The 23,829-nt window shown below is 41.3% G+C and overlaps 1 protein-coding gene across 7 annotated transcripts in view; it reads right to left on the bottom strand.

The window, feature by feature from the left end:
* Window positions 1-23,829, bottom strand: part of Syt16 (synaptotagmin 16) — a 248,944-nt gene that overhangs the window by 45,386 nt on the left and 179,729 nt on the right. For 6 of the 7 annotated variants that reach the window (XM_060387653.1, XM_021654508.2, XM_060387648.1 and 3 more), the window contains one exon: window positions 515-727. The exons of the other annotated variant lie outside the window; for it this stretch is intronic. In XM_060387653.1, coding sequence (XP_060243636.1) covers window positions 515-727 — 213 coding nt within the window. The remainder of the gene's footprint in view (window positions 1-514; window positions 728-23,829) is intronic. 7 annotated transcript variants of the gene reach the window in all.

Genomic DNA, 23,829 nt, shown 5'->3' with positions numbered 1-23,829 from the left:
TTGCCTACCACGCCCCCCCCCCACATGGTCCTGTTGGTTAGTAGAGCCTTTGTCCTTTTTCCTCTTGTCCTGTTCTCATTGTAAAACCACAATCTCTTAGTTCCTCTGTTCTCCTTTTTCTTTGTCTCAAGTTGACAAGATGGACGAGGCGCTGTGATAGTCCCATTGCCATGGCTGCCATACAGCCAATGAAAGAGAAGGAAGACTGGAGAGCTTTGACCACTGTGAGCAGAGGGGAAGTTGGATGGAGCACCCTTCATCTAGCCTTCTACTAAAATAACTGCATTGCTCAGACTCTCCCCTGGTCCAGCATCTAATTCTCTTGGGGCTCTGAGCACGAAGGTTCCAAGAAGCATGATAAATGCTATTCTATTCTTTCTGGGCCCTTTCCCCAGTTTCATAGTTTATTCTCTTCCCACTCTGGACTCTTAGATAGGTATTTAAATTATTCACCAGCATTCTTCCCATTGACCATCCTTTGCCTAGGAAGGGAGAAACATGCTTCAATCAATACCTTCACGAGCAGACACCTCAGCACTGTCTTCTTGGTGAGTGGACAGCAAATGTTTGCGTTTTGTTTTCTGTCCCAACTCTGTTGTTTTTCCCTTCTCCGGTGCTCCCGTACGAAAACTCTGGGATCGGGACACAGAGATCTCAAACTGCTTACTCACATCTTCCTCACTCTCAGAAGAGGTGGGTGGCTCTTCATTATCCCCAAAGCTGTTAACTGGGAGCAAACAAGAGTCATAAGTCTCCTGTGTGGCTCTGTGATCCAACGCAGAGACAGACAAACCAGGAAAAGGAGAGAAAGAGCATGGATGATTAGCCTGATGGAACAAGTTCAAACTGGATAGAAAGGATTTAAAGCACTCTTGAAACAGAAATCTGGGCCAAAGGGATAGCTCATGGAGTAATTAGAGATAGATGGCTGGCACCCAGGAGAAAACAGTAGGACACCCATCACTGGATAATGACCATCTTGAGATGTAGTGCTGGCCCTCGGCCCTGCTGATTGGTGATGGTGCATATAACCATAACTGGAAAAGCAGGGCTGTGAGAGGTACATTTACCCAATATGCAGTTCTTGGGGAAAAGTACACTTTGTCTTGTTGCATTTATTAAAACACACAGAGGCAAGCTCTACTTCAGAGGAGAGATATTTCCAGCTAGGATTTTCCAGAGGCTTCCTAGCTTTGAAGGGAGTTCACTGTGTGTAAGGATTTCTACTCATTTGAATCACAAATGTTCTCAATGTTTCTCAAGGCAACCAAGATAACTCTAGGAATTGCTGCTCTTAATGTATTTCACTGGGGCTGGGGAGATAGCTTGGCGGCTGATGTGTTTGCCTTGTATGCATGAAGACCTAACTCTGATTCCCCAGCACCGATGTAAAGAGCAAAGGATGCCAGCATGCGCTTGTAATTTCAGTGCTGCTGGGGTGGACACAGGCAGATGGAGCTTGCTGGTCAGTCAGCCACTCTAGCTAATTCATGAGCTTTAAGTTCAGTAAAAGGCCGTGCTCTAAAAACAAAAAACAAAAACAAAACAAGGAAGAGAGTGATAAAGATAGCTGATATCCACCTCAGGCCTCCACATGAGCACACACAGGCACACACATGCATAACTACACCATATATGTGAACAAGTTTGTCAAGGGAGGTGATTCTATGGGGGAAAGGGAGAGAAACGGTTGTCGTAGTGAGAAAACGTGTCTATCTTCTCAAATTCCCTAGCTGTTTAGTATGTAGGGACTAAAAGAGAGACTACAGTCTACTTATGTAATAAAAACCTAAATACAATACAACATATTAACTAGAACCTCAGGCTGTGCTTTAGCTCTCTAAATCTTTAGTCTTCACACCTGCTGTGTCGTAGCCTTTGTGCTATATCTCCTCGTGCCCTCCCCAACCCAACTTTGGAAAGCCTGATTATTTGTTTTTATCGATTGAATACCCTTTAAAAATGTTTTTTCTATCTAAGAAGGAGCATGCAACGTTATTTCTCCCTAGCTTATTTCACCTGGCGTGATGTCTTCCAGGTCCGTCTACCTTGTGCCAAATGGGAAGTCCAGTTCATTTTAAGGTTAAATAATAGACTTTTTACATGCGTGCGTACACACACATACACGCACACATATCCTTTAGCCACCTCTTGAATAAAAACACAAGTTATTTCTATATCACACACTGTAATGAGAGGGTGGTGTTTACCTCCTGTGAGTGTGTTCTCAGAAGAGGGACTGCAAGGTCATATAGCAGCTTCACTTTGCATTTCTGTGGGACCCTCCATACTGCCTGTTCCAGTGGCTTCATGAGATAACCCTCCTACCAACAGCAAACTACACCCCCTTTTGTTTCTTGGTCTTTCCAATCACAGTAATGTTAATGAGACACCATTTAAATCATCTGTACGTTTTCCCACCAGCCCACTTGTAGTCTCTCAACCTCTCCCACATACCCAAGATCCCTTCGTGATTTTGATGTTCCTTCTTTCTCTCAGGGACTTTCACAATGCTGGCTCCTTCCATTCAGGTCTCAGAAAAGACTGTCTTTTCATTCCGAAAGCCTCCCTGACCCTCTTCCCTTGATTAGTTCTCATCTTCGTCCTCTCTTCTCCCCTGTCACCTCTTTTGTTAACTGATGTCTTCCTACTACGTAAAACAATGCTGGTTGTATGGTAAGTGAAAATGCTTGTTGAAAATTAAGCATTTTGTGAATACCAAGTGCTGTCCCAAGCCAGAGTACACACATACACCCTTGTGCACTGTTTCCTAAGATTGAATTCTCATACCCAGCCCCCCCCCCCGCCCCGTCTAGACAAGCTAAAAATGTCTTTGAGGTTTCTGTCTAGATAGTGTATTTTTCAGAACATCCTTCCTTTATGGCATAAACCAGGCTAGTGGCTTCTCTTGTGTTTACCTTATCAATGGCATTCCTTCAATGAGGAGGAATTACTGTTTCTTAGGATGCTGTCTTGAAAGAGAATGGAAGAGAGGAGAGAAGAGAGTGGAAGAGACAAAAGGATGGGAAGCAGAGGAGAAAAAAAGAAAAAGGGTGAGGCAAACTGAAGTCCAACAATGAGAGCTGTAGATCTGCTATTGACAAAGGGTAGGTCCATATTTGAGTCAAAGCAGGCTGACTTGGAGCCTCTTAGCCTGGAGTTGGAGCATAATGGGCCTGGAAGGTAGGGGTGGTTCTTACAATGCTTGCTCATGCTAGCAGCCATGTGGCTAAGTCCCTTAACCTCTTAGGTCCTGTGTCCTTTGTATGGGGTCATCCTTAATGTCTCCATCATTTCTCCAGTTTTTGCAAGCACTCAACTTCTCCAAGTCCATCATTGCTGGCTGATGGGCCTCAATATTCAATTCATGCCCTGTTGATCTCCATGGAGCATCTCATCTATGAACGAGAGAACGTACTTATTTCAACTCAGTGTTACTACTCTTTCTGGCACCATGGTAGGACCAGAAAAAAAAAAATGTCCAAAAGAATCCTAGATCTTTCATTGCTATTTCAATAATCTGCACAGATAGCCCCTCACCAGAAACCCCAAGAAGGAATAGTCTCCTCATTCCTATATGTGTTTGGCTTAGTATTCTGCTAAGCAACTACACGGAGGCCAAGGGAATAAACATCCATTAGCACTCTTCCCAACTCTATGATATCATTTGTATGCTTAGGCCAGTTTTTAACATTTAAACAGCCATAAGTCATTCATTCATATATATGTACCAATGTGGGATATTCCCATACCTAGAAAATTATTAATTATATTAAAATACACACACACACATTGATTTTTGCTCAATGAGTCACTGAGTCTACAGAGTAAGGCTTCTCCTTACTTAATATAATAATCATATGGTAACTATAATATTTACCCTATTTTCAGCATCTAATCTTCTTGGAACTTTGGATGTTCTATTTACTCTAATTACTATTATTGTTCCTGTTAGACAGATAAACAATGACAGAAAACAATAACTTGCATAAGAAAACAAAAGAAAGTAACAAAGCTGAAACTTGAACACAAAACCTACAGTCCTAAGCATTTTGCATATCATCAACTGTCATCACATCAGGAAATAGAGCCATGTCTAGACTACTCTTTGGGTGAAAGAGAGAGAGAGAGCAGTTTGCTTTGCCATTTAGCCTTTATCTGTCAAATGGCTGTTTCCTCTTTGCTAGATGGAAGAGAAGAGCAGCGAGAAGGACAGCTGATCCATGTGAGTGTGGGCAGGCTGCATGATTAGCAGTCTGTCACTCTGCATCTGATCTAAATATGACTGCACCTCCTATGCTAAGCCTCACTTCCCAAGGATCTCATAGCATTCCCAGTCTGAAAATGAAACTGTAATCTCTCCTGAATGCCACTGGACAGTGACAGTGATACCATTCTAGTGACAAAGGCAATCCTGTATTCAGCCTCCAGCAGATTTGTGGTGGTTTGAATAGGAATTGCCCTCATAGGCTCGTAGATTTTGATGTTTGCTCACCACCAGGAGTGGGACAATTAGAAGGTGTGGCCTTCCTGAAAGTAGGTGTGACCTTGTTGAAGGAGAGGTGTCACTAGAGCTGGGCTTTGAGGTTTCAAATGCTCAAGCCAGGCCCAGTTGCTCTCTCTTTCTCCTGCCTGTTGAGATGCAGAACTCTCAACTACCTCTCCAGCACCAGGTCAGTGTGCACGCTGGCACACTTCCTGCCCTGACAACAATGAACTGAACCTCTGAATACAAGCAAGCCCCAAATAAATACTTTCTTTCATAAGAGTTGCTATGGTCATGGCATCTCTTCACAGCAATAGAACTTTGACTAAGACAAGGACCTAGACATTCCTCTAGAGCTTGTTAAATATTCACTTATTTACTCCATACAAGTACCCAGTGAGGTCAATATTGTTAGCATGCCCGTTGGATGAGGACCTAAGACTTAGTGTCCGTCATTAGCAGTTCTAAATACAGAATCAAGATTCAAGTCCAGACTGTCTTGTACCAAAGGCTATCTTGTTCCAATACTTCCTCAAGAAAAACAAAGCAAAACAAAACAAAACAAAAACAAGATTAATTAAATCCTGTGCAAACTGTGCTCTTTCACTAGGAAAATAAGATTACATTGGTTTTTTTTACTCTTATGAGCATCTATTCCCCGTTTAAATAGGGAGAGTTATCTGTCCATGGTCAGCCCAAACCAGGAACAATTCAGTTCTCTCCAGTGTTTGCGGTAAAGTATGTGGCCACGCAACTCTACAGTCTGTCTTCCTAATGGTTTTCTCCCAAGATTCAAATTTTAGTTCTTATTTGCTTGAATGATACAGTTAACTGCTTTGAAATGAAACCATGTCAACAACTAAATAGCTGATCTGAGTTTCATTTAATTTAATCTCTGAAAAATCAGTCTCGGCTAAATTATGACACTTATTTCAAACAAAAGGCAGTGTTTAATGGAGTGCTATGTGAATATCAAGTTCAAATTCCTTTCAAGATAAATGTCTGAAAATAGTACAGAGGCAGGTTTTCACTAAAAATCTTGACTCCTTTAGCAATTAACTTGTCAATATGACAGGAAAAAAATTTCATGGTTATCTTGAGTACAGATAAGTTACTTTGATATGTATTCATCTTCAAACTGAAGTTCTGTTTGTTTCACTCAATGAGAATGCCGATAGATAGATAGGTCTATCTTTGACGGCTGTCACAGAGGACTGTGTTCTAAGCCAACTCCCACTGTCTTCAAAGGTACAGCTGGGTCCACTCACAAAAGATCCTTACAGTGGGTATGTCAACTCTTGACATTCCCTCGTAGAAAGAGGTGGTAGAAGGGTCCCAGAGCCCTGGCCTGAGTATCCAGACACCCATCCCAACAAGTTGTCTGAAATTCTGCCTTATACGCATGTGGCCTCAGGGAAGGTTCAGACACATGGCCTAGGGGAGGGGCTGGAGCAAATCGTTGAAAAAGATCGAGGGGAGAAGCCTTCTCCATGAAAATGGCTGGATGAAATCCCTCACCCCCACTGGGTAAAGACTTCCCAGTGCCGCCTGTTCAGAAGGAAGGACCTATGGTCCTATAAGCAACCCCTCACCTACGCTCTGTGAGGAAGCCCAACAAACTCACTGACTCCCAGAGCAAACTCTTCTGGAATTGTGTCTTGGTTTGTCTTTGGAACCTTGGAAAGAGGGGTAGGCATGTTTAGATCTCTCCTCGGGGTGGAATTATAGTAGCAGCATGTAAGCACCTTCCATGAAAGAGAAGGCAGACTCCTTTGCCATCCTTTGGATGCATGGCCACCCAGCTTTATCCCTTTATTTACACACTACCCGGCTACAACTCGCGCTTTTCCTACTGCTGGAGTTCATGAACTGACAGACACAGGGAGCCTGCCTCACAATGACCCATCATTGCTGAGTCCCTACAACAATAGCCACAAAATTCCCCTCACTCCAATTTTGATTGAATTATTTATTTGTTTGTTTGTTTGTTTGTTAAGAAGCAAAGGAAATTCTGCTTTCATCTTGCAGATGGTAGATACAGGAAGGAAAGTGTTCCCGTACAACATTAACTGCTGGATGCAGCACCAGCCAAGGCCAGAGCATTCGGGAAGAACATGAACGAAGCTGTCAGAGTTTGACCCTGATATCGTCCGTTGAGAAATTTGTGGTCTTACCCTCAGGAACTTCAGTGTCCTCATAACTGACATGCCATGCTTCTAAAAGATTTTGAGGGAACTAAATGAGATAACCAGCCATTCATTCACATAACTAACATTCACACAGCATGCTCAATGCTAGTTATGATTACAATTGCCATCATGCCATTGCCCTGTTTAAGCCCCTCGACACAGATTTGCATTTACATGCAAAGGAACAGACACACCTGCTCTCTCACAGGGTCTGGTTTGAAAGTTCATCATCAGGCTTGTTGGAGGAAGAAAAGTAGAAGAAACGAGGGCTAGGATAGTTGGAGATGAAGCTGATCATGTTGGATGTTTCTCGCCTTACCTTGTGATCCTTTCTGTAGGCCTGGGGGAGGCGTGCTCTGTGGGAATTAGCAGCACTGTCTGGCAGTGGGCAGTGCCTGACACCTGTTCATTTTGTTGCTTCTTTAAGGGAAAAGAAAATTTGGAGAGAAAAAAAAAAAGAAACCCTGCCAACTTGCAATGCAAAGAAAGGGTTTCTGGAGCTTTTCTGCTCTGTTTTGCAGATGGAGATAATCTTGTAAAGGATCACTGCAGCTCCAAGCTTCTTAATTCCTTCCACCCACACCAGAGCGATTAGGTGGAGGCAAGGATTGCTCATATCTTCTCAGCTGAAAGTGGAGACAGGTGGGGTGGTGGGCCGTGCAAGGCAGTACCTGGTGCCACTTGTAACTACAACTGCAGGAAATCCTTTTGATAGACAATTTCTCAAATACCCACCACAAATATCTTCCCACGGTGACAGAAATGAGGACAAGAAGCTGGTTAAGATGGAAGAGCCAAAAGGAGGTCAGATGTGACAGCAACTGATTTTAAATCCTCTGGGGAAAGTGCGACCTTCCCAAGAGCCCATCACAGACACCCCTGGACTCCTGCCAGAAAACGGCTTATAAACCATCCAGTCTTGATGCTTCTCAGTTGATGTACAGAGGAAGTTTGGGTTCTGTGTCCTTAGCACTCAGGGGTTACTTGGTTTTTGCATAGGATAAATGTGAAAGCCTAGTAATTTCAAGAAATTTGAAAAGCACTGATCCCACTCAATGCTTTGATTCAGTAGAGTGGAATGCTAGAGGCATGAAATTACCTTTGAGAGGTAAACAAGCTGTTAGTGGCAGGAGGGGGGGCCAGTGTCTGATTGTCCTCTGTGCACCTGCTTTCTAGGCCTAGACCTTCCGTGAGGTGTTCAGACAACTCTGCTTCATATAGGAATGAAGAGAGGACACTTCCGATAGTTAAATGGGAATAAAGCAAGCAGAAAATCTTTCACTAAAATTAGTAACACAGAAAGTACTACACTAAAACCAAGTAAGTTATAATATGGGTTCAGTTCTGATAATACTAGAGTGACTCCTACAAATAAAAAGTAAGTCCATGGGAAAAAGAAATTTAAACAGATTAGTTGCAAATATGGAGCCGACAGAAACTGCATGGGATTTGGGTTGTTGGCTGAAAATGCTCCCGCATCTGGGAGGCACAGGGCAGGAAGAACTCTGGCAGAGACCTTACTGACTTAAGGTATCAGAGGACAGAGCTCATGGCAATCAGGGCAGATGGAAATAAGCAGGGTAGGCCCCCAAAATGGAAAGAACCATTGAAAAGGGACCCCAATATCTACAGGTGAACTTAGCTTAAACTTTGGCAAAAACTGAACTATTTCTACATGGAGGATTATCTAAGCAATCTAAAAACAGGAGGCTGGAGACGCTGGGCAGATGTCCCAGATACTGCCCACTTTAAGGGAAACTGAGGTAGGCATTAAAATCAGGTCAAGTTAGAAGGGTTGGCAAAACCCCCAGTCTTGTCACCAAACTCTAAACGGTCATCAGTTCTAGAAGTGAGACCAAGAGTAAAAAAGGAAACAGTCTATGTAATACTTCATAAGACAAAAGGAATCAGCTGTCATTTGAATTTGAGAAAAGTCCCACTAAAGGAAGGGGAAAGATTCCACTGACTTCACACTTCATCCACAATGCCCCGTGCAGAGCCAGAACGGAGCAGACTAACAGAGAAACAAAGTATGCACGTCAAGGGGGAAAATCAGTCAGTGGAACTAACCTCAGGATAACTCAGAAGTGGATGTCAGAACCTTTCCAACAGATAAAGGGAAAAAATGATCACAAAGAATGCGCAGAATGTGAAATCCAGTGCAAGAGAACCAAACAGCAAGAAGAATCTAAATGATCTAAAGTTGAAAACCTTCTCTGGGGTTATTTTGAAATGCCACCAGATGGGTGTTGCAGCCAGTCAGAAGTGATAATACTGTAAGACCCAGCCTTAACACAAACTCTGGAGAGAGTAAACAAGTCCCCAGAACACCAAACAGTCCAAAATATGTTCATCTAGGGTCATAAATAAATAAATAAATAAATAAATGGCAAAAATATGCAATAAAAAACATTTTTAAATGATGGTTTAGGGTCTGTCAAATTTCTTGGGAAAGAAATAAACGTACAGATTACAAGTATCAAAAGTCAGCATTATAGTCAACCAAATTTAAAAATATGAAGACAAATGACTGAGAATTATAAGACCAAGGAATAAAACCTAACACATTAAGTGCATCAAAACAACAATATAAATATGAATGTGAATATGAATATGAATATAAATATTGCAAAGAGAAAAGCAGCTCTCACAAGTTGTCCTGTGAGCACTACATGTATGCTGTGGCATACATTCACACATGGACACACATGTGTGTAAACAAACACACATTCACTTACTCCAAAAAAAAGAAAGAACTGAATTTCAGAGCTGGTAAAATGAATCACAACAGAAATGGTAAGTAGGTGGGTAAATAGGGAGAAAGGGTTTTTGTTTTGTTTTGTTTTGTTTTGTTGTGTGTGTGTGTGTGTGTGTGTGTGTGTGTGTGTTTCTTTTTTTACTTTTCACTTTATTTATTTAGTTGTTCACTTTACACCTCAATGGCAGACCCATCCTCCTTGCCTCTCGGTCCCACCCTCCCTCTCTTCTTCCCCTATCTCCTCCCCTACCCCTCAGAAAAGCCTCACCCACTAACCCACCCCAGCACTTCAGGACACTGTGGAAGAGGATGTGTTCAGTCCTGATGCAAAAGATGGGATTTTTAAATTTTAGTTTTCTAAAAAAAAAAGGAAAGAAAGAAATGTCCAAAGGGCAGGTGTAACACTGCACTATGGGGTTGATAAGGTCTGAAAACAAAATCCTGAGTCAAAGCCACAGGTGAGGGAAAACCACCGCACAGCAGAGTGCTATCGTTTATGATATCGAGCAGAGCACACAGGCTATGAAGTGGCCCAGCTCTGACTCACAAGAGACTGTGAGAAAATGAGCATGTCTCTAGAGAAGCCATCCACTGAGAAACAGACACAGAGGAATAGCTACGATTATGATAAAGGATTGTTGAAACCAAATGTTAAGAGGACAGATGATCGATGCATCCGTTAAGCAATGGGAGAAACTGAAGATGGGGAAATGGAACAAACATAAAAGCAGCAGCAAAATTAGATAGTGAAGTCAGCTGGTAGGTTGCTTTTAAAATTTATTTGCAGACTATAAGCAGAAGGAATGTAGCGCTGTGGTAGCCATACCAGAGGAAGACGCCTTCAAGACAAAGAATATTATGTTAGATAAAGTTATCCTTTTTAATGATAAAGTGGTCAGCTTATCAGGAAGATGGGAAATAAAAATGTGCACACGTTTATTAACAGGGCTTCAATCTCAATGAGGAACACGGCAATAAACTGAAGTAAGAAATTCAGAATAAAAGTTAGAGATCCTGCAAGACGGCTCAGCAGGGGACAGGAGGCTGTCACCAAGCCTACTGACCTGAGTTCAAGCCCCAGAATCCATTTTGTTCTCTGGTTCTCATAAGGTATTCGCACCAACATACACATAACGGGAGAAGTAAGAAGTGTAATCTTAAGTTAGAGATTTTAACATGCTCTCCTCTCAGCTTAGATATAAGGTCTGATTATAACTTATAATCAGAAACTACAGTTCTGTGTTATGATGCCACGCATAGCTGACCGCAATGATGCGCAGAATGGTGTTCCAAGGAATTTCAGCCCGAGCTCAGCTCTTGCAGAAGCAGAGAAAGAAAAGGCATTTCTCCAGCCACCATAAAAAGTCAGCATAAGCCTCACGTGAGTGCCAGGGCATGGCCATGATCCAGTTCACACACACACGGTGTGTGCATGTATGTGTGAGGCTATGGGTACATATGAAGGCCAGAGAAGAACCCCAATCGCCCTGTCTTAAATTTTATTTTTGAGACAAGTTTCCTCACCACCCTGGATCAAGCTGGCTAAGCTGGTAGGACAGACACCCAGTGACTCCTGTCTGTCATAGATGCTGTTGTGGCTGGTTTTTGATTTGTAGATAGGGTCTACAAATCAAACTCAGGTCCCCACACTTACAAACCAAGCATTTAACCAACAAGGGCATTATCACAGGCCACAGACATCTTGTGACAAAGACACCACAGGCACAGAAAGTTAGGTACCAATATCCCACATGACCATGACAACGAAATATCCTTTAGCCAAGAATGTACTCACATGAGCATTTACTATGCTCACACGAGGCATATCTTACAAACAAGTGCAAGGTTAAAGACACTAAAATCAACTAATGTAATTCAGCAAATTAACATAAGAAAAGAGGAATGAAATAACTATGGCAACACAGGTGGGAAAAAAATGCTAAGAGAGATTTATACTGATTTCTGATCAAACCAAACAGTAAAAAAAAATAGCACATTAGGGAACACGCCTCAGTCTGACAGAGGAGCAAGAATCTGCAGAACAGTGCCGCTCATCTCAACCAAGGCAACTAATTGGTGAAATGAGCAGATAAGTCTATGAAAGTCAGTTATTTTCCAGCCACAAATTAAGATTTAAAAAGTTATACCTGTTTAGAATAGTACCCAAGTGAACCAATCCTTGGGAACAAATTTAACAACAGGCATTCATAACTCTCATATAAAGCAATTAAATATCACTCAGAAAGAAGAGAACAAACCAATAGGAAAAATGCATTCCCCCCCAAACAAGTGACTGACTTAATAGGATCCAAACTCAAATCCAAGTAGACCTTTGCCATCACATTGGACAAGTATGCAACTTTTAAAAATAAACATGTATTTAAAGTATAAGGAAAGGCAATGGGCCTAGAATAATCACAAATTTTAAGACAATGTAGGAAGGACATCTTAATCTGACTTTATGATGTATTATATGGATATGTCATTTTTTTTGCCAACATACTAATAATCTTACTTAGATCTTCTAAGACCTTGTTTTCTAATTTGTAGGATGAAAATTATAAAGAGGAGCTTCATAACACTGCTGAACATGAAAGCTTTTGTTTTGTTTTGTTTTCTAAGACAGGGTTTCTCTGTGTAGCTTTGGCTGTGCTGGATGCACTTTGTAGACCAGGCTGGTTTCAAACTCACAGAGACCTGCCTGCCTCTGCCTCCCCAGCTGCTGGGATTACAGGTGTGTGCCACTGCATATGACTACGAAACTCTTAAAATCCATGGGTCTTTTGTTGTTGTTGTTCACATTTTTTTTTAAATGAAAAAGACTCAAATTAAACATCATCAGAACAAAGTCCAGAAAGAGTGCATGAGTGTGGTCATGTATCTGTATAATAGTGCCAAGGAGGCTCCATAGGAGAAAGAAAAATCTTTCACAAATACGATACTTAGAGACATGTGTAATGGGAAACTAAACATCAGTGCTCGTCTCACACTGTACATACGTACATGTACATACATGCATGCACACACACATACATAAATTAACAGTAACACTAATTGTAAACTATTAAACAAAGCCCATTAAAAAACATAGGTGACACAGGGATTGTGAAGCACCCCTGTAACCCCAACACTTAGGAGGATAAAGCAAGGAGATAGTAAGTTCAAGACCAACCGAAGCAGCACAGCAAGACTCTGTCTACAAATAAAGAAAAACAACAGCAAAAGGATAAGCTTTGCCACACAATGAAAGATTGACTGATGATAGATTGCATCAACATTTAAACATGCTGTATATTCTAGACTCTAGCTCTCTTTTGGATAAATAGCTGGCAACGATTTTCACCCATTCTACGTGCTGCCTCCTCACAGGTTCCTTGGCTGAACAGAAACATTTTAAGTTTCGTGAGACCACATGATCTCATGACACGTTGATTGTTGTTCGTATTTCCTGTGTTACTGTAGTCTCATGCAGAAAATCCTTAGCGGCAACTACAGTTCAGACACTTTTTCCTCTAGCAGTTTCAGAGTATCAGGTCTCATGCTGAGGTCCTTGATTCATGTAGGGTTGAGTTTTGTGCAAGATAAGAGATAAGAATGGAGTATCATTTCTGTGTGTTGAAATCCAGTTTTCCCAGTATCATTTGCTGAAGATGCACTTTTCTTCATTGTATATTTTTGGTGACTTTGTCAAAAATCAGGTAACTATAGTTGAATGGACTTATACCCAGGTCCTCGATTCTACTCTGTTGATCCATGTGTCAGTGCTACGCTGCTTTTATTACTGTGGCTTTGTAGTATTATTTAAGTCAGGGATGCTGTTACCTTCCATGGTGTTCCTTTTGTTCAGGATGGAGTTGGATATCCTTGGCCTTTTGTATCTCATATAAATGTTTGTACTTTTCTTTTATGGTCTGTGAAATATAAGCATTGGAACTACTATTGTAAATTAATTGAATCTATAGATTTATCTTATTTTTTTTTTTTACTATGGTCACAATTAAGTAATTCTGATCCATGAGTATGGGCTGTCTCTCATCTCACATTTTCCTCAGTTTCATTCTTTGGTGTCTTAAAGTTTCCATTGCAGAGGCCTTTTGTTTTCTTGATTAGGTTTGTTCTTAGATGTTTTCTTTATTTTTGTGTGTAGCTATTATGAATGGGACTTTCCTAATTTTTTTCTAGTCTGCTTTATCATGGGTATCTAGAAAGGGTATTAACTTTTTGAATGTTGATTTGTATCTTACCACTTTTCTGAATGTGTTTATCAGGTCCAAGAGGTCCTTTTGAAGGAGTCCATAAGAGTCTCAGGTAAAGAATCATATCGTCTGAAAAATCATACTTAAAATTTTTATTTCCTTTTCTCTTTCTTCTTCTTCTTTATTTTTTTTCCTCTTGTCTTACTGCTCTTACTAATGCTTCCAGAAGTATATTGAATAGAAATAGGGTGAGTGAATATCCATGTCTGGCCCCACATCTTAGTGGGAACATTTTGAGGTTTTCTCCACTCAATATGATATTGGCTATAGGCCCGTCATAAGTAGCCTTTCTTATTTTGAGGCAGGCTCCATCCATTTTCACTATTTTCAACTGAGGGGATGTTGAATTTCTGTCACAGGATTTTAATGTACCTGTTAATAGTATCGTATGATGTCCATCTTTTAGTTGCCGTAGTTAGAACCGCTATTGCTGTGATAAAAACACCGTGGTCAAAAGCAACTCAGGGGAGAAAGGATGTGATGGAAATGCTGAAGTGCAGCCGTTGATGGGTGATGGCTTCTGCTGGGGTCAGGGAGAAAGGACTCAGTTTGTTTTAAGGGGCGGGCCACCCGGCCTTTGACCATGCTCTAGTGAGTATATGGGCAACACAAATTGGACTTGGTGTATTTCTTCTTCATTTTTGTGGGGGAGGACACAAAGGTGAGGAAGGTGGACCCGGGAGGACTGGGAAGTGAGTGTTATTGGGGTGCCTTGTGTGAAATTCATAATCAATAAAAATATTATGTAAAAGAGTTCCCTTTTCACCATCAAGGCCATCATTTCTTTTCATCTGCGTTCCTAATGAAAGCCTTTCTGATGGGGTGACTAACAATATCTAACACTGTTTTAAATGTTTTTTTTTTTTTACTTGCCATTTGATTTTTTTTTTTTTTTGAGAATTCTTTGTTCGGTTCCACAATTCATTTTTAAAATTGGGTTGTTGGGTTTTTTTGGTTTTTTGTTTGTTTGTTTGTTACTTTTGCTATTTCTTTTTTCTTTTATTTTTACAATTTATTCATTATATATACGGATTAAAGACCCCCCACTTCCTCCCTCCATTTTCTCCACTACTCCTTCCCCAGTGTACTAACATTGGTTTGTTTCTTAATTCTTAATTTTTTATTGGACTATATAGTGGCTAATTTTTTGTCATCACAATTTTCAAGAGCTCTCCTTAGTAGCTTCCTATCTAGACTGTTTCTTTGTGTGTAGGAAGGGGTGGAGAGGAGGTCACAGAAACCTTCAATGTCGTTCATTCTCAACTTGAGTCTGCAGTCATTGATAACACTACAAAAGACGCTTCCATTACAGTCAGTGGCAGCATTTATCATGGACTTCAACATGGTTCTCAGTGACAACACGGACCACAGACATCTACATAACTTCTGGCAGCAGCAAGGACCACAAACTTCAGCACAGTGGCATTACTCCGGTGGTAGCACAACCCATAGACTTGACAGGGTCCTCAGAGGCAGCATGGACCTCAGACATCAAGATGGCCTTCAGTGGTAACACAGATCACAGGAGAGCGAACTCATACACTACTGGTGAGACATAAACCAGTTTGTCCATTTTGAAAATAAGTCTGGAGGCTTCTCAGAAAGCTAGAAATAGAATTGGCATGTATCCGAGCTCTACCTCTGAACACGCACCCAATGGCCTTTATACCCTAAAACAGAGACATTTACACATCCATGTTCATTGCTGCTTGATTCACAATATATAGGAATGGACGTTCCCAAACTAGATGTCCATCAGCAAATGAATATTTAAGAAAAATGTGAAAATGTGGTAATACACACAACGGAATGTCCGCTATAAAGAAAAAAATAAAATCACAAAAATTACAGATAAATGGATGGATCTGGAAAAATTATAATGAGTGACATGACAAGGCCTAGGAAAACAACTGTATTCTCACTTGCTCTCTCATCTCTGCCTCTCTGTCTCTCTCATCTGTCTCTCTGTCTCTGTCTGGCTGGCTCTCTCTCTCATCTGAAGATGAGACTGCAGATGCTGGCTTCAAATCTTTCATTTTGTGTATTCAAATTGGAACACATGTGGGACCAGAAAATAATAAAGGACCTTTTGGAAGGGGACACATTTAGGGAGGATAGTAAACCATGCCTGAAGTGAAAGTAGTAATGTAGAATTCTGGATATGGAGAGGCTTCATTAGGGAGGGGTCACAGGATATGTGGGGAAATAGGTGGAAGAGAGGTCTGACCCAAAGGAAGAGTGTAGGAAAACCTATATGGTAGCATACTATCTCAGAACCAAAGTGAAAACATAACTGCAGCGGTTGTAGGCTGCAAGTGAAATGAAAGAAGAAAAAAGTTACTGGAGGCTAATGGATTAAGTAAATGAAGTAAGGAAGCTAGGGGAAGAGTAGGAATGAATGAGGTACCCAAGACTAAGGATGTATGAAGAGGCCTTTAAAAAATGAGCTCTAATTGAATTACCCTGTATGGTGGACAATGTCACTCCCAGATTACACGGATTATTAAGTGGAAACCTCAGTTCAAGGCATGGGATACCTCATCAATTATTGGTCAAAAAGCCCCCAGGAAGGCTCCAAAACATTATATACCATTGTTATGGCTGTTTCTCTTGGTTACCCACCATAACCACAAGACGAGACTCTACTGATAAAGGTACCATATACTTTGGCTGCAGGATGTAGAGAAATCAGTTTCAAACTAACCAGGAAACCTCCTTCCTGTAGTCCATCTCTCATAGTGCCAGAAGGGGTTCATGGGCTTCTAGGAAGAAAATATATCAGCTGTCTTACAGGTATTTCATACTACAATACCAACTCGCCAGGCAAGATAAATTCACTGGTGTGATGGCAACACAACAGTTCAGAGGTAACTGACTGCTTTCTGACTATAATTGAGATCTCTTCCACAGAAGGAAATACTATGCTTGCTATTGTGATCCTGGTGGAGAGCTGGGGAGGTCCTCGGTCCTGGGGTTCTACCTGCTCCTATTACTTTATGAAATGGTCAGGCTGTTCTCAACCGTGGTCAGAGAAACTTCCTTTTGTAATATGCACCAATCACTATTGAGATGACTAGCTGGTCAAAGGGCTGAGGGCATGAGAGTGGGTGTTCGGGTCTGCTGGATACAACATGGCAGTCACACTCCGGAACTTGCCTCTGTGGCCACCTGGACAGAGGCCTGCACAAGATCAAGGTAGCCCCAGTTCCAGATAAGCAGGAGCCTGATCTCCAGGCCCCACCCTAGACTGAGGAGCCACTGGCCGCTGATAGTTTCTGAAACAGCAGGGAGGACCATGCTTTTTGGAAGGTGTGGCCCCTGGTAGGATTTCCATGTGTCAGCGGATCACTCTGTACCAACAGGCCTATGGCCATCATTACATGGCTTAGTGGGTTATCAAAAAAAGGACATGAATTTTGGGAGGGGACTGTGTCAAAGGGAATAAAGAGGGAAGTCACAGGGGAGAAATGTTGGGTATATGATTGTCTATATCTAAGAGATTCTCCAAAAGAAGAAAAAAATTAAATTTAAACTTTTGTACTTTGAATGATATGATTAAGAACTGAAACAGGAAAGGTCATAGACTGAGGGCCATATCATAAGACAAAGACGCAGACCACATCGTGAGACAAAGGACTTCTGTGTAGAATGCATAAAGCTCTGTCACGACTCCCTAGTAATACAAGTTGATACAGACGACTGAATAGAAACATCTCTAACAGACTCTCCAGAGACCGTCATGAGCAAATGGCCTATAAATGCCTGAATGATGTTTTAGTGATTATGGAGTTTACATGAACTAAAAAAAAAAAAAAAAAAAAAAAAAAAAAAACAAAAAAAAAACACACACACAATAAAATATCATCTTTAAAAAAAAATCGTATCAACATTAAGTAAGTAAAGCACTTACACACTTAGTAGCGACATAAAACAAAACACTACTTTGGAAAACTATTTGGAAGTTTCTCGAAAATTCAAACATAAAGGTGACTGTATGGTGAAGCTGCCTTTCTCAACACCCTCCGAGAGAAAGAGAAACCCATATCCACACCAATGCTCAGAAAAACTCAGTACTAGTTACAGTCTGAAAGACACGCTGACATCCAGCAACAGGCAAAGAGACAAATTGTGCCATATCAATATGAGACAGTAACACCCGGAATCAAACAGAACAATCAGTCACACTATGCATGCCAGAGTAAAGCAGAGAGAGAGAATGAAGAGTATGCTATTAGCATAAACGATTACATACGGTATGCTATGCATATGGTATAGTGTTTATTGTATTATATATTATTTTAGTATATTATATATCATATGCTATTTAATATTTGTATACTCTATTACATTATTTCATATTATATACTGTTATATATTCTTTATAATTAAAAGTAACATACGGTAAGAGAATACAGGCAACCCGTGTATCAGGACTAGAAAAGGGGACGCTTTATAAAAATCGCAGGAATTTTTTAGAGTAACCTAAGTTTTCTTTTCTTGATTGTAGTAACTGCTTAACAAGTACATCAAAACTCATGTTACATATTATGTATATATACATATCTGTATATATTATTACATATGAGATGTCCCTTGATACAGTTTTTTAAAAGTCGACTGAAGTAAAGCTCTCTGTTCTGGCAGCATTACCTGTGGCCTCTATTAAGAAACAAAGACTCCTCCAGCTCTTCAATCCCAGCCTCAAGCCATTTCTGTTAGTGGTGAAGGTTCAAGTCCACAGTTTGAGGACTGACCCCATTTCTCTGCTCTGAATCTGGGAGAGAAATCTGGGGTCCTGAGTACCACCGGTTGCAGCATCTTTCTTTCTGGTCTCATTCCCTTCTCTGCACGCCTGGAAAACTCTGGCTTCCCTATTGATAATGTCAGTTCCTAGGGAAACCTTGAATGTATGCTCGGGCTGTTACTTCCTGGAGCCTCTTCCTGTGTGAGCAGGCACGAATCGGAGGAACTATACACAGACAGCACTGGAGGAACCAGCCATTCTTTCTACATGTTAGCCTATACAAGAAATAATGTTTGACTAGACTGACTCCAAACATCCTCGTATATCTGCTCGGGAATTTGTGTTGCTAAGGAGTCAGCCCTGCATCCGGGACCCTGTAGGGTCTTTGAAGGTTATTTCTCTCCTGTACCGAGCCAGACAAACAAGAGAAGGAGTGTGGTCAAAGCTCTGAGTGGTGGGGTAGTTCATCGCGTGACCCTGGAGATCTCTACAAGCTACAGAGAGCACCCGAGAAGATTTTATACCTGATTGGCTTTGCCACACCCTCTTTTGCACTATCAAGACTGTCTCAAGTACCAATATTTTCTGAACATCTGGCATTGACAATCATACAGAGATACAGAGTTGTTAGATGTCTGCAGCAGGGGCTCTCCTGGACAAAAAAAAAAAAAAAAAAAAAAAAAAGGACTAACTGTCAGTTTTCCTAAGTATTTTCAGCTCTGCTTTCTAATTTGTATGCCTCCTCCAAGGGAAATTGCTGATAGGACCCAAGTGTTATGCTGTTTCCCAACTATGATGGCATTTACATATAAATTAATGACCAAGACTGTAATTTCCTTGGCTGAGAATGGAGGTGACCTGATAATTAAGTCTCTGCACAGGCAGAGAAAGTGCAGAGCTGGAAAGGTTGTTCCTGCTTTCCTCCCCACCTCCACATTTCTCTAATACTCCAACAGTGCTTGTAAGCAAAAGTGAGTCAATGAATTACAAATTCTCTAATTAGAAAGATTTCCCTCTCAGTTGTTTTTTTTTTAAATTATTTTCTTTCAGTTAGCATAGGAAAACACTGGATTTCATTGTGGCATTTTCATACATGCATTATGGTGTGCGTGCGTGCGCATGTGTGTGTGTGTGTGTGTGTGTGTATGTGTGTATGTGTGTGTGTGGTGTGTGTGTGTGTGTGTGTGTGCACATGCCTGTGTGTATGCACCTGTACATACATGGAGGGTGGAGGAGGACATCAGCTGTCCTGTGCTGTCACAGGCTCACCTGCGTTATGAGCTGTGCTGGTGAACAGCAATCCCCGGGGATCCTCCTGTGTTCACCCTCCACAGCCCAGCTGCTATATGGCTGCAGGGACCCAAACTTAGTTCCTCCTACTTGCGCAACAACTGCCCTCACCCACTGAGCCACCTCTCCGGCCCCAAACCTGTGATCGTAACTCACTATTCTCCAATGTCTGCCTCTGGCGTCAAGCATACAACTAGGGATAAAGTAAATGAGCAAAGAACAAAGGAAGTTAAAAACTACTACAAACCTGCTTTAGAGTTTCCTAGAGAAACAGAATAGAATAAAATGGTCTTGAAGAATCTGCAGCAGATTAGATCTTGGGCCTCACTTACATACCAACAGCCATGGCTGTCCATGTCCCTTATACACAATGGTGTAAAGTTTGCACGTGAGCTATGTCCAGCCTCCTTTTAAAATATCTTTTGGTTGCTTATAATAACAAGCGCAATAGAAATGCTCCGTAAATAGCTACACCGCACTACCTAGGAGGAGAATTAGATGAAATGAGACTGTGTATGTTCAGTCTACGCATGCTCCCTAATGAGTGTTAGGGAGCCTGACAGTCTGTGAAACTGTAGGAGGCTACAGCAGGGTGCGCCTACACATCACTTCAGCTGTGTGGATTCGGCACGCTGCTCAGCGTGTGGCAGGCTCAAGTTTTTCTGTCAGTGTCTTACAAAATTTTGTTTTCTCCCTATATTTGGATGAGTCCTAAGATACGTGCATATGGAGACTCAACTACATGTCATCTGCAGGTTTACTGTTTTAACAAATTAGCCTATATAATTATGGGAGCTGAGAGACCTTCAATCAACAAGCCACCTGCCCAGGAGAGCCAGTGGTGGGGTTCCCAGTGGAGTCTAAAGACCCCAGATCCAGGAGAGCTAATGGTATAATTTCCAATCTGAGGACAGAAAACCCGAGAAGAACAAAAAGCGATGAGGGTGAAGTCCCTCTCTCTGTTCTTGTTCAACTTGGGTTTCAGCTGATTAGATGAATTCCCCTGACATTAGGGAAGACATTCTGAAAAACTGCCTACTTACTGGATGCTTAATTCTGCATTTTACTATAAGAACAAGAGAAACCAAGCTGTCCTTCAACACTTTGCTCAGACACAGTTAAGCCACAAAGAAAGCTTCAAAAATACAGTGAGACCACAATCTAATTTCAATATCATTAGATTGAAAAACTAAAGAGTGAAAAAAAAAGAACATTAGGAAACCAGAAACCACTTTCTATTATAGTTAGTGGGTCAAAGAACCCTTAATTTGAATTCTAAAATATTTACAACTGAAAAATAATGAACCTATCATTTATGCTACAGTTATGGCATATAAAGTGGTACTTAAAATAAATTTACAGATTAATTTGAGATATATATATTAATGAGATGAAGACTGAAAAATTAACATGATAAATGGTCTAATCAAGATGTTACCAACTAATAGTTTAAATCAAAGCAAAACACTGAGAAGAAATGTAAGAAGTAAAAACAAAGATATAAGGGTTAGAGAGATGATTGCCATGCAACATGAAGATTTGAGTTTGGATCCCTGTCACCCATAAAGAGCCAAGGATAGTGAAACACTGGGCTGTACAGCCCAAGCTTTATAGAGGCAGGGCTAGCAAACACTTGGAGATGACTGGCCATACAGTCTAGCTGAGTGGATGAACCTCAAATTCAGTAAGAAATTCTGTCTCAAAAACAAAAGTGGGGAGCAACTGAAGAAGACGTTAAACATCTGCTCTTCATACATAGCTGCACACACACACACACACACAAACACACACACGCAAGCAAAGAAGAATAAAGGTACCATTATAAATAAAACAAATACCATAGATGCTAAAAACTCTGTCCTATAAAGACGTGACATTATTACACTTAAAAGTCATGAGAAGTAACCATTTTAAACAGACTGAAGAGGAAATAGAAACCCTATGTATTAATAACCATTAAAACATGAAAAAAGTCCAAAAGAGCCTCATTATAGCCCAAGACAACTGCTCCAGGGAGTCCCCCCCCAAGCAGAAGAGAAGCAGAAGGTGAGCATCTGGAGGCACCCAAGAAATGAGTACCTGAAACCACAATGTGGGTAAATATATAAAGATGTGGGATCGTACCGTTTAACTCTATTTTAAGAATATCTGAAGGTTTACACCGTGGATCACACATTTTGACTTTGGTTTTGCAGCTTCTTTCTCTCTTTCACAACAGCACCCTCATTTCGCTCAGGAAAATGCTTTTAGCTGGACCTCCAAGAGCTATGCCATAGTTAGTCTTTGCTGTCAACCTGACTGGTTTTGGTATTACCTGATGAACCTCTGGATACGAGTCTGTAATCATGAAAGGACACAGCCCAACCTCAAAGATGATGACACAATGGTCATCGGGTAAAATATTTGACAAGTCTGAGTTTAATTACCAGAACCTATGTAAAGGTACAATGAAAGAACCAACTGCACAAACTTGTCCTCTGACCTCTGCATGCATGCTGGGACATGAATGTACCCCAAACACATCATACACTCACTCTCACAGAAAGGGCTGGCAAGATGGCTCAGCAGTTAAAGAAGCTTGCTGCTGAGCCTGATGACCAGAGGTAGGTCCTTGGGAACCACATAGGAGGAGGAAAGAGAGAACTCCTGCAAGTCGTCCTCTGACCCCTACACTCAAGTCATGGCACAAACATTCCTGTACACTCACACAAACGAGAGACAGAGACAATAAACAAATCAGTGATACTCAACCTGACCCTCTCGGCAAACCTCTGTCTCCAAAACTACTCACATCATGATTTGTAACAGCAGCAAAATTACAGTTAAGAAGTAGTAACAAAAGAAATAATAATAATTTTATGGTCAGTGTGTTAACACAACATAAGAAACCACATTAAAAGGTCGCAGAGTTAGGAAGTTTGAGAATTGCTGAAATAAATAAAGTATCTTCTGAAAAATACCTCTGGCCTCCACGTTACCAGGCAACATGTACACACACACACACACACACACACACACAAAAGAATAATTAGTGGGCAAAGAACTCTACGCAACATCCACTAGCCATTTCCACACACAGTAGTCCTCATCATCTAAGGGACTGACTCCAGAACCCTCGTGAACACCACAGTCATAGGATGCATGAGCCCTTTACATAACATGGCAGAGTATTGCACACAGCCTGCTCACACACCCTCACATAGACTTTAAATCATCTCTGCTTCACTTAACACAATATAAATGCTAATAAATGTTTATCACATTGTATTATTTAGAAGATAATGACACAAAAAGAATCTGTACCTGATCATGCAATACAGGCATGTGTTTCAAATGTTTCTGATCCAAGTAGGTTAAACCTTCGGATATAGAGGGGTGAAAGTGCTCATTGCATAGTATGGTAATATCCCATCTAAAACATAGTGCCCTCAGAGGTAACTGCCATCTCCTCAACTTAGCCAGTGAAGCTCCTTAGGCCCAGGAAGGTTAAGCAACTGACCGTCTCTTTGGGATTCCCTCTGTCTCCCTGTTCTCCTCAATTAACATAAAATTCAAATGCCAAGTGCTGCAGTGGTCAGGATCCAGGGGACTATGAAGGCCAGACAGCGGTCTAGAGCTCAAAATGGAAATAGAGGAAACAAATAGCAATCAAGGTGGAGCCTGAGAAGTCCTTGCTTGTGCACAGTAGCTAGGAACAATGGCCTCCTAGAACAAGGCCGGCTACAGCTCTTTCCTTCCCTGCCAAGCGCAGAAGATGCTAACCGGCTGAAGCACTTGTGGCTTCGGAGTCTGCAAACTGCATTGCGAATAGCAAAACGCCATGAGCAGAGAGACCTGTGAAATACACTCTTGGCAGTGCTTGGACCCTGGAAAAGAATCTGCTTATGTCCCAGCAACAGCAGTGCTTTAGCCAAGCCTGAGAGCACACTAGAACCAGGAGAGAGCAGAGGCCTACTCACTTACTGGAAAGTCCATCTGCCTCATATTGACCCTAAGACATGGCTGACATCTGACACGGGATGGTGAACACTATCAGACCCGGGGCCCTCAACAAGGAACTGCAACGTCATCGTATCTCCCTTCTACGATGCTGAAAGATTCAGGGG

Source organism: Meriones unguiculatus, chromosome 7, assembly GCF_030254825.1.
Source record: "Meriones unguiculatus strain TT.TT164.6M chromosome 7, Bangor_MerUng_6.1, whole genome shotgun sequence".
Lineage (NCBI taxonomy): Eukaryota > Metazoa > Chordata > Mammalia > Rodentia > Muridae > Meriones > Meriones unguiculatus.
The sequence above is the reverse complement of the archived record's forward strand: the minus strand, read 5'-3'. Positions and strand labels throughout refer to the sequence as shown.